The 15,871-nt window shown below is 39.7% G+C and overlaps 1 protein-coding gene across 2 annotated transcripts in view; it reads right to left on the reverse strand.

Moving 5' to 3' along the window:
• MACROD2 (mono-ADP ribosylhydrolase 2) overlaps window positions 1-15,871 on the reverse strand; it is an 843,060-nt gene that overhangs the window by 36,223 nt on the left and 790,966 nt on the right. For both annotated transcript variants that reach the window (XM_058419895.1, XM_040059164.2), the window contains exons 12-13: window positions 8,995-9,057; window positions 5,573-5,638 (exon numbers count right to left, since the gene is read on the reverse strand). In XM_058419895.1, coding sequence (XP_058275878.1) covers window positions 5,573-5,638; window positions 8,995-9,057 — 129 coding nt within the window. The remainder of the gene's footprint in view (window positions 1-5,572; window positions 5,639-8,994; window positions 9,058-15,871) is intronic.

Here is a 15,871-nt window from a genome sequence, read left to right on the forward strand (position 1 = left end):
TCTCTCAAAACTCAAAACTCTTTCTTGCTGACTGGAGTGGCAGTGTCCATGTCAGGAGCGCTTGCCTCTGCTACCCTCCATTTTATTGAAACAAGTGTCTCATGGGACTGCATGCTTAAATCCATCTGAGAATTAGCCCCAGTCTTTAACAAACTGTTTACAAAATATTTAGGCTTTAAATAAACTGATCAGAATACTCCACAAGTATATTCACTGCTCCTATCAACTGTATGTTGAATTCACCTCCAAGAAAAGCATGTGGCTTGCAGTAAACTATCAATCCTATCCTTCCTGCCAATAGTCTGGCACTATTTTGTTTAAATCCTGCATAAATCCCCATGCTTTTCCATACCATTCTTTCTTTCTTTTGACTATATAAGGCAATGCTGCTCAAACACAATTTTGCAAAAGCTAAGGAAGAGGGGAGATGGTAAGAACTGAATTAAGTGGTTTTAACAATAGATTAAAATTCACTTCCCCAGCTACTCTCTGTGCAGCTTATTTACTGAGTTGTTTCTAATGTGCAAAATACCTGGGTCCTGTACACAGCATAGATAAATGACCATGTTTTAGGGAGCTGTAAGATGATCAAAGAGGGAAAATGCAGGTCATTAGGAAAGAAGATTAGATTTATTGGAGCCAAAGTTTAAAATGCTTGGCAAACCAGACCTATTTAGGTGCAACAGCTTGTAGAGCTCTTTTATCAACTTTCCAGGTAATAGACCACACTGTTCATCTCTGCAGGTGGGATCCACTGAGTACCTCTCCCACCCGTTTGTGCTTCAAGCTGACAGATTCTCCCCTTCTGTCCACATGAAAAACTCCAGGTGCAGCTGGTATTAAAACTGTGGGCATCCTTCTCCTGACATAAGGGGCAGGACCTATTGTCCAGGGCTCTGGGAAATAAAAAAGCTGAGAAAAACCTTATTGCCTTGGTTAGAGCCTGTCCAGGGGAAAGGATTGGAGGGAGGAGATGAAAGAGCAGGATCTCACGTTGGACTGATGGGAGCGCAGCTGAATGGCTCCAGGTCAGCTAATACTGAAAAATAGGGAGGATTTAAATAAACCAGCTAAGTGGATTAGTGTTCACTGCTGCAGATGCCAGTAGTGGTGAAGGGTCGAGCAGAAATACCTCTTGAGTAGTTCAGGGGCTGGACCCCATCTGGATACACAGCTCAGGTCAGATTAAATGTGAAGTGGAATGTGTGGGAATAACCCACATTACAAACAGCTCAAAGTGAACCCTGTGGAAGTTGTTAAGAGAGTGTCTGGTTGGATGGTGGTGCTGACATCCCTGGTTAAAAACCCCAAACCACTAAAATTAGCTCGTGTTAGGCAGTTTGCTTTCACAGGAATCCTTCTAACCAAGGGACAGAAAAACATTATCACTTGAGTAGGCATGCAAAGCCACAGGTATGGCTGAGGGTGTTGAAATGCTTCCATTAAAAAAGGTTCTTTTTCAGTTACCTATAACTGAAATTTTCCAGGCTGAAATCTTAGGTCTAATCATAGCCCAAGGGTGAAGTAAAAACATTTCATTGGTAGCTGCTGAATGCTCAGCACTTTTCAAAATTAGGTCAGTCATTTAGATGTCTTAATACATACCTAAGAGCTCACTTTAAACACCTCTTTCTGAATATATTGGCCTTTTAGTCAATCTTTTTCAGGCACTTACCAATGACTAATTTATGACAATTTGCACAGCTCCCCTGCATTTAAAATGCTCTATCTTTCAGTTTATCCCTTCCCAATCATTTATATCTTTAGGACATCAAGATTTTTCCATACTGAGAGCTACAGCTGGCCAAAGAGGTATTTATACCCATTGCATTTTACAGGCAGGATACTTACCAGCTTCTGGGTTGCCCAAAGAGAATTTTTAGGGCTAACCCCTAGCCAAGTCATATACCTAATTCTGTTTCTGAAAACACAAACCCTTCAGCCAACCGAATCTGACTCCATTTCAGAAAAACAGTGACTTGCTTTCAGTGGCACTCCCACAGAAGCCCAGACTTTGGTGAACACCTGGAAATAATTAATCACTACTTTATTTTAAAAATTAATTAGTATACGATTTAATTTAGCTGACCTTCAAATGAAAATTCAGTTCTTATTAAGTGCTAATGAATTACAATCAACGTATTGTGCACGGAATCTTTGCATAGTAGGGAGTTAAACTCAGTTCCTTTTTACATTTTCCTGACAGAAAATCTAATCATTAAGTTAGGTTAATTAGTAGTTGGTAGAAGAGGCAACTGAGATGAAGATGCAGAACACTCTCTGTCACACACACACGTGCATGTACAAATACTCTCCGTAACAAAACGTAAACACAGGTTCAGTCCAACCTATACATGGTCAATTTAAAATTAATTTGTAGCCCCAGCACAACCTTGTGCAGACAGACGTACCAGACCGAGTGCAGCCTGCCTGATACACCCTTTATTCTGCTGCAACATAAACACTAATGACTTTAATCACTTTGTTCTGCCCTTGCACTTCATAGAAAGAGGCTTCTCTCACACCATTTATAAAGGATCTATTTCCGTATGCACAGTAATGAAGCACTTGCAAAGGTGCTGCCTGGAGGGGTCAGCTCTCCCCCAAGAGATCACAGCTAAGCATGCAAGTTTTTAAGGGTAAAATTGCAACAGCTCTTTGCAGACAGTGGAAAGAGAAACTCAGCACAGACTGGAATAAGAGGACATCTCTACAGTGTTGCATTGAAAATCCTGATATTCTTGAAATATGACTGTTCCCCCCATTCTCCCCACCCCCCATTTTTTTTTTTTTCTGTAGACAGGTGAACGTCAAAAAATTCAGTTTGCTCAAAGGCCATGTGCAAACTTGTGTGAGCTTTTTTCTGGACAGTATCTCTCCTATGGTGAAAGAAGACAAACTTTTAAATTAATGTGAGACTTGCGGTCCCACAGGAGGTTTTCATTTTAATCTAAACCCCTCAAAACATAATTCCTGCACTGTTCCCCACTCTTATCATGAAAATCCCTTTCATGTTCCCATCCTTCTCATTTTCCTTAAAAAAAATTATAAAGAGGACTGACTTACAAGAAAAATACTAGATCTTCATAGTAGCTGAGATGGATGTGCTCTACTTTGAATATTATCACATTTTTCAGCAATAAATAACCATGTCAATGTGTTTGCTGTATTTAATTGGACTCAAAATACTTGTTTTGGTGCACTCACAAGTGAGCTGACATTTGAAAGACCTAAACTTTCATAGCAGGAAACTTCCCATTCTGAGTGGTTTAAACTGTGCATTTTGGGAATGTGCAGCTAGACTTCTTTGCCAAAAATATTTTACAGTAATTAGGTGGAAGGAGTGGAAAAACATAATTTCTCCAAATGCTTTATGTTCTGTTCATTTAGTTGAAGATAAACCAGAGAAATGAGACGTTCCAGAACCTGGAGGTTTTAGCCATGTTAACTCAGTGGGCAAGCAATTTGAAAGCTGGAATTTATTTTGGGAGCATCAGGTGTTTTCAGAAATGCCAGGATTTTGTAGAAGTGCCATTTCTCAAAAAAAAAAAAAAAAAAAAAAAAAAAAAAAAAAAAGCACCTTTTAAATACCAGTAGTATTTATTTCAAAAAAACCCTTGAAATCTGAAATTACAGAAACATTGAAGAGTCACAGAGTGGTTTGGGTTGGAAGGGATCTTGAAGATAATTTCATTCCAACCCCCTACCAGGGACACCTTCCACTAGACCATGCAGCTCAAAGCCCTGTCCAACCTGGCCTTGAACACTTCCAGGGATGGGGCATCCATCCCCTTCTCTGCCCAACCTCTGTCAATGCCTCAGTATCCTCACAGTAAAAATCTGCAAAGCTGAAAGCCTACCAATGGAAATACGGATTAAACCCATGGCCTGGTCCATGGTGGCCTTGCTGTTCAAAATTCATGTTTCCATCAAAGAAACCAGCAAGCAAATATGAAAACACGGTCTTAGCTCTTCTTTCTTCTTTTTTTTTTTTTTTTTTTTTTTTTTTTTTAACTTGTAGAATTTTGCAAACAAAATCTATGGAGGAGAGTTCGTCTCACTTTTTCCCTACCAGATGCTTCTCATCTTTCTTTTGAGGAGAGGTAGGATGTCAAAGAGATAATGCACTTTGGATCTCTCAGGGCACTATCTCTTCTGTCAGCCCCCAAAGAGAAGAGGAGAGAACATTGTATATACTCTTAATAGATTATATGAAAAGTGAGACTTGTCACACAAAGATGATTTCTTTCCTAAGAAGAGACTTCTAATGCAACAGTGGAAAAACCTGGAGGGCTTACACACTGGGAAGACAGTCATCTTCTTAGCTAGAACAAGCACTCGGAGCAATACCAATTTGTTGGGATCATCAGCTGACTGCAGACAGAAAAGGAAAATCCAAACCCAAAGCCTCACTGTGACCCTCGCATTGTGAACTCCACAAAATGGGGAGTCTTCAAGATACAGAATAGACAAACAGTCCAAACACCATCAAAACAAGAGAAATTAATGACAGGCAACCACCAACCACGCTCGGATTGAATCCATCACTATTTTCTGCCTTCCACTATCCTTGCCACGACTTCAGTTTCTGATGTATCACAAGCAACAGCCAGTGCTCTAGCAAAGACTTGTGGCTCTTTTTTCTCCTTTGTAGGATCAATCAATCTGTTAAAAGAGCACTTAAATCAACCTGCACAAGGCTTTGAACTCATAATCAGGTAAGTATGTGGGCTGTCCAGCCTGTGGCTTTGGAACAAAAGGGCAGGATCTCACACCCTGTCACAGTTATCTAGAAAAATGACAAAAGAGTCGAGCAGCAATGCTGAATTAAACATTAAATCTTTTAAAATAAATAAGTTAATCAATGTTAATAATTATGTTATCTCAGTAAAATGCATGAAAATTTTCTATTAGTTTTTCTTGAAGGCCGCACTGATGGATTACATTTCTTATCGAGATAGCATAACTCCTGTTTTGGATTACCAGTAGGAAACATTTCGTCTACCACCCAGACTTTCTCCTGATGTACCCCCACAAAAATGCTAAAAAACATAGACCAGCACAAGCAACTAATAGCAGGAATACCAAAAACAATGCAGCTGTGCACTGGTTCCTATCTGTTGGTAAACCAACAACTCCACAGGGAAAAACTCAGCTTGAAACATTTAAATTAGATAATCTCTCTTGTTTCCTAAACTCCCTGTCATTTGGCCCTGTGACACTTTTAAATATTTATTACAAACAAATGATCTGAGTGCCCAGCACAGTCTGCACAAGATAAACATTACTTTCTGCCTCTCTATTATGACTTCATCTCCTCCTGATGTGTTTACAGCTATTGCATTTTTCTTTTCCCCCATCAGGAGAGCGCTGAAGAGGGAGCTGATATTGCTGAGATAGATGTGCATACTGAACCATATTACAAAGACTTCTATAAATGAAAATCCGAGCATTTACCTATTTCTGTATTGTTTAACTGTGATTTTTGGCTATTTCCAGACAAAGGAAAAAACAGTTTAATGAAATGTCCTCTTGGGACGGGATATTTCAAAACACAATTTCCAATCTCTACCTTTATTCTCACTCAGCTCCATGTCTTCTGATGATAGGCTGGCTACAGCTGAAGGTTTTGTTTCACCTATAAGAGCATAGGAAATGAAAGAGAACTTATTCATTAAACAGACGATTGATGAACCACTTTACTGAAAAAAAAAGTGTTAGGCCTTATTGAGACAAGATATTGGACCTGAATTTCATTTACCTTTAAATTCATGGCATCCATCCATTCGCTAGCTATTACTGGTCTGATTGTCTTCCCTAAGCAAGATGTAACCACCATTCCAATACAGCCAGATCAAACCTGTATTTCAATTTCTCATAATATAAAGAGAGGAACAGCTATTGGTTTCATGGGTAGGCTGGTGTTCTATTTGCTCTGAGATTTCCTTTTTTAATTTAATCCACATATTTTGAGAAAAAACAATTAAGTCACTCTTAACTTGAATCATGTCCATGAATCCCACTGGAATCCAAATGACTAGATGCAAATGCTTTCCCAAAAATAGAAGCTTTCATGAATCAGGCCTAAAAATCTGCAGCGTGGAGTTTTTGTAATAGTAGAGCACACAGGTTAAATTATTCTAGTTAAATAGATACAAGTGGTACCTGAACTTAATAAGATGTTTTCACTTGCACTGTTGATTTTTCTTGCTGATTTTTATAGTTCTAAAATCTTTATAAACTTTCATTTTAATTTCTAGACTTTCATTTCTTTCAAAAGACAATCATTGTCAATCATTGATGATTCTGACAAATTTTTTTAGCCATCTAGTACTTTTAACTAGACTGAAACAAGAGCTCAGAACCACCTGCCATGTTGTTTTTCCATGTGTTAACTGTGAAGCTCATTGATGATAGGGTAGAGGTCAGACTTTAAAAAAACCCCACACAGTTGAAAATTTTCAGTCTTTTCAAACTATTACTGTTTTTTTCCACTACTATACTTTTCTTTATAATATATACTTTTCTCCATAATATCATGATGCTTTTCGCTATAATGAGAATATACAAATCTTTATGTAATGGACCAGGTAAGAATAGAGCATCAATTTTTTGTCCTACATTTTCTTTCACAGTCTTGAAGTACACGATTTGTCACACTCAGAGGAAATTTATGCCTTTTGGTTTAGATAGTACAAATAACTTTAACATTTGATGGGATTGCTCCTAACAGTGCTTAGAAATCTTCTAGGCATACAACTCTGTACCTTGGAAAATCAGGTCATTTTATACAGCCAAGAAAAGGTGCAAAAGCAGCAACCTCAAAGTTCCTGGTGATGCTTTGTCTCCGCAATGCACAGAGCAGAAAGCAGCAGAGACTCACTAAGTGGATTTAACTAACGTGAGGTAATCGTGGCCCTCTCTGCTCCTGTCACTGTGTAAACCAGGAGGGAAAATTGCTAAGCCAAATAATTTTTTTTTTTTCTGCAACACCATCTGCCCATGGCCAAGGAGGTGACTATTGGGCTATGAGTGGGAATGACATTACGTTTAGGCATGTACCTATACCACATTCCTAAAGTATGACATTTTCTGGATCTGGGACCTCAAATGTCTGGATCTTTTCTTTGACACTCTTCACGAGAATAATGAAACATGAGTACCAATACAAGATAGCAAAAGAATGCATATCATGGCTCTGATAAACCAGCTCTGACAGCTCATACTGCAACAAGTCATAACAAGGAGTTTTGGGAAAAAGCACAGTGCATTTAAAACACCTACAGTAGCAAAGCAGTAGTTTCAAGAGGTAAATATTCCTTAATTCTCTTAGGGAAAAAAAAAAAAAAAAATTAGAGTATTTTATTCAATCAAACCGAAATATTCACCCCATCAGAGTGACTGTCACTGATAAGCACAGTGGGCTGCACTGGGCGTCTGCAGTTGTCATAATCAGGTTTAACAGGAATCTCTGCAACTGGAGCCAGGAGCTCCAGGCACTATTAGCTCTTAGGTGAGCTAGCAGTCAAGCAGCACTTGGTAAAGTTAAAAGCTCAAAACTGCTTGGAAAGAGATATGCCCCAGTCTAGTCAGAGATTCAAAACAGAATCTCAATTCACACTGAATAACTCATTCTTCTCCCTGGTCCCCTTGGCCTGTTTAAAATACAAGTGGCATGGAAGTGAAAAAAACAGAGAAGGATATGTGGTTGCCCTCCCACACTTACAGAACACCACCATGCACTTATCTTGGGAGGATAAAGTTTGCTGAGGTCCATGGGTGTCTATTTTCTTCTCTAATACTGTTTGCTTCTGGCTTCACCTCCCACTGCCTGCCCCTCATTAGGACATACAGAAGAGGTGATGAAAAGGACACGAAACACAGAAGGACTTCAAGCACGTACAGGCAGCATCAGATGTTAACACTCAGTTGCAGAACAGTGACCTGTGGAAGGCAGGGAGAAAAGCTGCCCTCTTACCTACACGGTGACCAATGCACAGGACAAAAGGAAGACCCTCATTCAATGGATTTCTCATTAACACAGTACAAGAAACAAATCAGGTAAGTCAGGAATCCAGGCCTTCTAAATTTATTTTCTCTGTTTGCTGACTGGCCACGCTTGGCTCAAGAAATTTCGAAAAAAACCCTTTTACCCTCTCTGGTTCAGTAACGTTTAGGGAACATTCTGCTTTACAATGGGAAAAAAAATCCTAACCAAATGAGAAAAGCAGTATGCTACATGTAATACTACAGTTAAAGAAATACTTAAGAAATAAGGGAATAGACAGACATTTTGATTGCCACTTCAGGTCTTTTGGCAGCTAATTCATTCTATCAGTTCATAGAAGTCTCTTGCAAAGCACAGTGTTGTGTAGCATGAAAAATACAACCATAAACAAAAAAAAAAAAAAAAAAAACAAACCTCTTGTGAGCATGGAGTTACACTGTATTCCAACATACTGAACTCACATTAATTTATAAGCATGTCACCTGCAAAGTCCACCACTCGTGAATTCTGACATTCACTGACAGCATATGCAATATTTTTCTCTATGGATTTAAATCTTCATAACCACAGTGACTTATGTAGACAATTTTTTAAAACTTGAAAACACCCTTTAAAAATATTCAGGAGCTGAGTTTTCATCAGAAGGAGCCTGCTGCTTGCTTCCTCCTTCCCCACATTTCTTTCCCTCATTCCTATTCTACGCAGAGGGGAAACAAATATTTATTCCTTGTGAGAGGATTAGCTAGATTAGGCACCTTAAAGGGAGCACGTTGAGCTGGTAAACTGGAAAGGAGCCTGCATTCCTGCACTGCAACACATTCGTTCTTAATGAATGAAGATTCTGTCTCTAATGGGAGAATTGCTCAAGACCTGAGGTAATCTGGTGAAAACATACAAGCATTCCCCTTCAAAAGCACTCACTAAGGTTATTGTTCCTCAAAGTGATTAAAACCTAAGACAGGCCTTTTAAGGAGCTGGGCACAAACCTGCTTCTTGGCTCTGGGTCTTGCTTTCATCAGTGTTTCGCTTATCCACTGCACCATTACCACCTATTGAGAAAAACACATAAAAATTATTTATGGCACATCTTTTTATTGGTAACTGGAGCAGTGCAATATTAATTGTAACCAATTTAGCACAAACTGCTAATTTACAGCAGGGCGCTGTGATAAAAAAGGAGAGATGTAAATGTAAGCTGAAAAAACCTGCCAGCATGACCAGTTCCATTTAAATCAGTCATGTTTCTATAGCTCAAGATGAGGATTATTGATTTTATCTCAATAGGACCACTGGAAATAATACCAAATAAAGGGATGCTTCCCTAAACACAGTCTGCAATAAATAAAATTGTTGCTTGAACTTCCATGTATTTTATAAAGAGTTTTTTTCCTAGGATTATTTTCCTCCCATAACATTTCAACAGGATCCTTGAAGTGGCTGTGTTTCTGACCTGCAGAACTCACTTCAATGCCTATGGAAGGTAAGAATCAACTGAATTGAATTTTAAAATAAAAGCCACTTCATGTAAAGTATAAAAATGTGTCACAAATGGCTGTAATGAAGAGAGCACATCAAACCAAAGTAAGATTGCTAGGACTGAATGAATTTCCCCCCTTTTTACATTCACATTCATTCTTAATTTTCTCCACTACTACACATTCATGATCCATTTTCTACCCTCCAGCTCCCCTTCAGAAGGCAAGTACCAAACAGCAAATAACCACTGAGAACGGCTAAAACCCTGAAAAATATCTATGGGTCTCCTAAACTTTGCTTGCCCTGAGTAGAAATATATCAGGAATTCTCTATTGCCAGGGATGGAAAAGGCTCTTTTAGCTTCATAATGACATGAGAGGCTGCAGAGCTGCATGCGGGATGCCATGGCTGCGTTTCCTTCTCTGCAGCACCACAACAACAGTTGAGCACCAGCCTTAATAAGTATTTGAAAAGCTGATTGCTGAGCACATACATTGCGAGAAGAGAAATTCTTTCCCAGGCCTGGAAATGCTTGGATGATGATGATACACGGTTTTGGGGTTTTTTTTGTTTTGTTTTGTTTTTGCTGTGATCTTTGCTGGCTGCCGGGTTTTCTGATTACAGCTTCTCTAAAGCAACACAGCTAAAGTTCCCTGTGTCGGCCACCTTGCTTTTATTTAACACATGGAACCTGGTGGTGGGAATAGCAGTGGTCCAAATGCGATCAGGAGGATGGAAGGAAAACAGAGAGGGCACATATTTTCCACTGGCAGATGTACATCTGGTGGCACACTGCGCCCAGCTGATATTTAAAGGCTGAGTTACGATGCTTTCCCTCTTTCCAGCAGGCAATTCTTCCTGGCATCCAGCAGATGGGACTAGTGGAGAATTATTTCCAAGGCTGGCCCTGCACAGAGCTGCTCTGTGGAGGAGAGGAGAAGGAGCAGGAACTTGACACCCCTCACCTGAGAGAAGATAGGCGGGCAGGGTGTGGCTGATGGCCATCAGCAGGGACATGGGCTTGCTGCCCTCCTGGTAACTCTTTGTGTGAATCCTAACCTGAATGGATGACTTGCCATAGTGATTTCTTAGCACATTAGTGAGCTCTAACCTGTAAAACATTGCGTTATGTGGATGACCAAAACGGAGTGACAAAACCTGCGGGGCTTTTCTTTCCCTGACTTGAAATCAAAAGGTATTGTTTTCTGCCTGTCCACACACAACAGGAGGACCACATGCAAAATAGAAAGTTAGCTAAACTTTTCTCTCCCCCATCCCTTTTCTCTTAGAACACAGGCTTGTCACCATCAAGCTATGCAGCAAGGAATTCGTAAATAAAGACAATCCTGTAACACAGCAGTGTAGCGGTACTGGAAACACCTTTACCAAAAGGTCAGACCTAAAGAGATTATTGCATCACTGTAAAATGAGCAGTGCCAAAGCTTCAAGGATTCAATCATGGTCAAGTGTAACATGTTTCACTCTATGCAGAAAGAACTTCACAACCAGAAAAAGCAGGTCAGGCATAAATGTAACTACTGATCTATCACTGAAATTAATTCCAGCCGTTATCTTACTGCGTTCAAAATTCAAAACTCCATTTCCAGATGATACTTGTTTCTACATTCACTATTATGATTATAACCACAACTTATTTGACTAAAACCAGGTATTTCAAGGGTTAATTCGTATTTATTGCCAAGGAACTATATCTTTTAAGTCACTCAGAGAAAACTTAAACTACAAGAGAAAGTTTAAATGATCATCTGGTTCAGCAGATTATCAGAAAAAACACATTTTCTCAATCCTAAATGTATTATTTCACTGGACATTCCCTGTTTAGAACTAGCCCAACAGAACATAAATTACAGGATTCTCAACGTGTTTTCACTTCATTTTGTTCCTTTAGAAAGAAAAATGTAAAATACTTTGCGCAGAAGCTTCACCTCTAACACTCTGACCCAATCCAATGGACTGACTGGATCACGACATGAGAATCCATTTTGATCAGTGTGCTGACAGTAAGCGTTGTGCCTGGCAAGCGACTTTGGCAGAAACAGAGAAAAGGAAATGCTAAAAATTAAGACTGGGCAAATGATGATCAAGTAAATAACTTGCAGAAGGAATGGTTAAGCTCTGCTTGGCCTGGAGTATCTATTTATCTTGTGAGAAACGGAGGAAGCAGAGCATGAATACACTGACAAGAAAGCAAACTATAGAGTGGAGAAGCGACTAACCCCAAAGTCTTTGACAAACACGTTTTTCCGCTTTTAAAAAACACTTCTAATGAGTCTCTTACTTAGTGTCTTTGACTGATGAAGAGTCTTTTTGCAGTTATTGCTCTCCACTGGAACTGGGTGCAGAGCAAATGGAAAGGTTTTAAGGAGCATGTCCTCAAGGCAAAGAGCTGGAAATATATTTTAAAAGAGTAGTGAGACTTTTTTTTCCACCATATTTTTATTCACCTCTGGCTCTCCTTTACTCCAGGCAGAAAAGCCAGAGCCAGTACATTTTCCTTGAGTCTTCCTCATGATATTATTTATAATAAAAATGTCCTTTCCACTGGATGGCTCCTACGGTATCTGCCATCCTTCTCTTCCCACTACTGCAGCAATCAGTGATTGCATTTCCTTTAGGTGAAAGCTGTCCTCACAATACTTGCTTTTCTATTACACTGGTAATTGGACAGCAATCTGTCACTCACTCCAAAGGAGATACAAAAAGTGGCAAATGACATGTCGTGTCATTTTAGGCCAGAAAATGTAAATTATTTTGAGCCACATCACAAGACAAATGGGAACATCTGTTCCTTTCCCCCTGGCATGACAGTCAGTTCTAAAAAATAGAAGTTTGAGAGTTACAGTAGTACTGTACAAACAAAATAAGCAGCATCAGACACTAAAGTACCTCCTTCTGTCCATATATTCTGCTTTCTCTTGCCAAGTTGACTACTGCCTCATAGTTTCTTGCTGCCTTCCATTGGCATTTTCTTTGAGGTCATCAAGAAAATCCATTCCCCTTCCCCCACCCCAAACGATATATTTGTTAGAAAAGAGGATAAACAAGGATCAATCAGCATGCTCAGCAAGCTGGCAGACTAAGTGGCACTTCTAACTCCATGAGAAAAGAGGATTCTCCAGGAGAGCCTGCCTGCTTTCTGTTATGGAGAGGCATTTAGCATGCACAGTGAGGTGCCAGCTGCAGTGGCAGCCCCCAAATGAAGCAGCAGATAATATAATAAATAATAATCCAGCCATCAGAAGAGGGCTGGGACAAGATCCCGATGAAAGGTCAGGGAACAAACCCTTGGAGCAGGTTTTAGTATCCTTCACGTTTTCTCTGCAAGAGCCTGGAAACATGTGGCTTCTTACATCTTCCACTGTTCTTGTGACAAACATGGCAAGTCAAAAATATTAACAGCCTGCTGGCCTTTTGGCTCTTCCCATTTTGGAGCTGAGGAGGTGCTAGGTCTGCTCGCACACCTACTCCTCTTCAGCAGCACCTTCCTTCACAAGCAGCTGGTGACACACTTAGAGATGAGGCTGAAGTCAGTGTCCCAAAAACTGGTGCAAAAAGACATTTTTCAGAAGACAGAACTGCAGACACTGTATATTTTTATTTAAAGGAAGAAATTCTGCATAACCAGTATAAACCATTTCATTTCTACCCCTCCAACAAGGAATCACACAATATCCTGATCTGGAAAGGATCCTCAAGTCCAACTCACAAACACAGCGGCTATTAATAATAAAATTGTTTTAACTACTGAGAAACCTTTATTTATATCATCCATAAAATGTGTCAATGTTCAGAATGAGGTTTCTTCAAACCTTCTCCTTCCTAGGGTAGAAATAAAAGTAAAAAAGGGCCAAGACCTGATGCTTTCATCCATATTTGTGCAGGTGCCACATTCTGGGACACCAGGTTTGATTCTGTTATGTCTCTGAATGGCTCTGCCATGGAAGTTCAGGAGCAACTTCTGCTTTTCTGCATGGTCAGTGACTTTGGCATCTCTCCACCGGTCTGACCTGTGCTTCTTTCTTGTGTAACACATGCAAGCACAACCAAGATCTGACAGGCAAGAGATGCCAGTTTTGAACTAGCTTTTTTACAGCACTGAAACACTGCCATGGTAATCATACTAATGACATGAAGGTCCTTATTGTATAGCAGAGAAACTAATTAATGATGAAGTGAAAAATATAGGCCTTGATCTGCGTTCTGCACGTAAGTAGACATGCTGGCTTCACTGAAACCCCTAAAATGTGAGAAGAAAGCACATGTACATCCATATAGGCACTTGAGATCATACAGCCTGCAACCATTTTCAAAGTATTCCAGTGGTAAAATAATATCAGACATAAACCAAGAAGCACATGCACACAAAGGCCATTACTGCAGAACTACAAACACATTAAAGTGAATCATTAATGTGGTGGCCTGAGATTGCTGAACATTTTCAGTTTTCATTTTAATTTCTTTTAATTAAATTATGATTTAGGTCAGTTTTAATCATTACTTGTATATAACCCCTTTGGGGTAAATTTTAAGAAGGGTTAGTAATGAGTTATCTGCAGTAGTTGTTTAATGGAGTTATGAGACTCTGCCCTCTGTGCTGCTTCAACAAATTACCATGCTGCAGATGCAGCCCTGAACACGCTACTGTGAATGCACCCAGCCCAGTGAAGCTGTCAGTCCAATAAATAACAGGGTTTCATTTCCATGCCGCATTTTGTCCAAGAGTGTGGGAAAAGAATGAGAAAACTGTAGCTTGAGTGGCTTATCTCGGAGATTAAAAATAAAACTATTGTATTTCACATATTTAACATCCTGAGAAATACAAGAGTGTTGGCTAAAGCTCACTGAAAGTCACTGTGCATGTTCCCCTTCCTTCAGTCTTCTGTGGCTCAGAAGACAACTAGTTCATCTTCATCATAACCCCCCCAGGTAGGGAAGAACCAGAAGACAACAGGTACAGCATCAAATTAAGCCCTGGGAAGACAGGAACATGCCTGTTTGTCTCAACTCACTGCTGGGAACACTGTGCTCACCTGGCTTTGCACTGGGTCTAACTCTCCATTGGCTCAGATTGTGCAATACAGGTGCTGCACAGTATTGCCACTGTTCTTGTAGTGTATAAAATGACCGCACGAGGGCAAGTGCAAAATAAACCCACAAATTTTATCATTACTATAGAAATTTAGTCTTTGTTCATACTTTTACAGCGTGTCTGAAGTCTGAGTAACTACATACTACAAGGAATGGCCACACGTATTCTTTTCCAAGAGACAGTCAAAATAAAACTTGAGACCTATTTTGATTTTTCACAAATTGAAGGAACAGACAGAGAAGACACAGAGGAGACTACACTCATAAAAACCCTCACAAAATGCAAACAAAACCATGGACTACTTAGCATCAGTGTTTTGGAATGAAGGGACCAGCCTCATCTCCTGCACTGGACCTGAATAATCCTGATGGTTTACTGTTATTTGCGTCATGCATAGAAATGAGCAATGAATTCCCTGACAGATGAGCCCCCTACACGTGCCTCGGGGTGTGTCCCTGGGTAGAATTCTCCTCTGACAACACTGCATTAGTCACCACAGTAACTTAGCCTTTTGCACCTCAGCTCATCTCAGAAGGAAGACAATCTACTCCAAAGCATTTAGATTGAAAACAGGAATTGCAAGTGTCTTTCTGGTGCTGTTACACAGATGTACATTCAGTTGCTAAAAGAAACCCAAATGGGTAAATGGCCAACACAACAGGACAGCACATCACCAGTGGAGGCCAAAATGAGCTGTGTTTTCCGAGTTTTGCACAGCCACTGCACAGCAATTTAATGGAACAGCAGAAGCCACTTCACCGATGAAAAGGATCTTCTAAGAAATGTTTGCTCAGAGAGAAAATACAACTGAAAATACAGGTAACATCCTATTTTACCCCTGGCTAATTGCAAGGTGATCACCTAATATTCTGAAAGCTGTAATCAGTCAGGACAGATGGTGGACTTCAAAACAGAAGTGAAAAGAGAAGCTATCAACCACAGTGGATGGAGGTTAATGGCCACTTTTTAAATATAACCCATCTGCATTAACGTGAAGCATCTCACAGACATGTTTGATACACATACTTCCCAGGGAATTTCTTCTGTAGTACTTTATTTTCATTTAACATTTTATTAAAGGATTAGGTTTGGTGGCAAAAAGAAGACAGTCAATTCTAAGCTATCTTAATAAAAAGAAACACTTTTAAGGTTGAACAAATGACCGTGTTTTTTGAAGTATAATTATGTGTCTGGATGTTCATTTTTAGTAGATTATGATTGGAGCAGAAATTTACTGAAGAATATGACTGCCCCATGGGATGTGAAGCACAAATGTA

Source organism: Hirundo rustica, chromosome 3, assembly GCF_015227805.2.
Source record: "Hirundo rustica isolate bHirRus1 chromosome 3, bHirRus1.pri.v3, whole genome shotgun sequence".
NCBI lineage: Eukaryota > Metazoa > Chordata > Aves > Passeriformes > Hirundinidae > Hirundo > Hirundo rustica.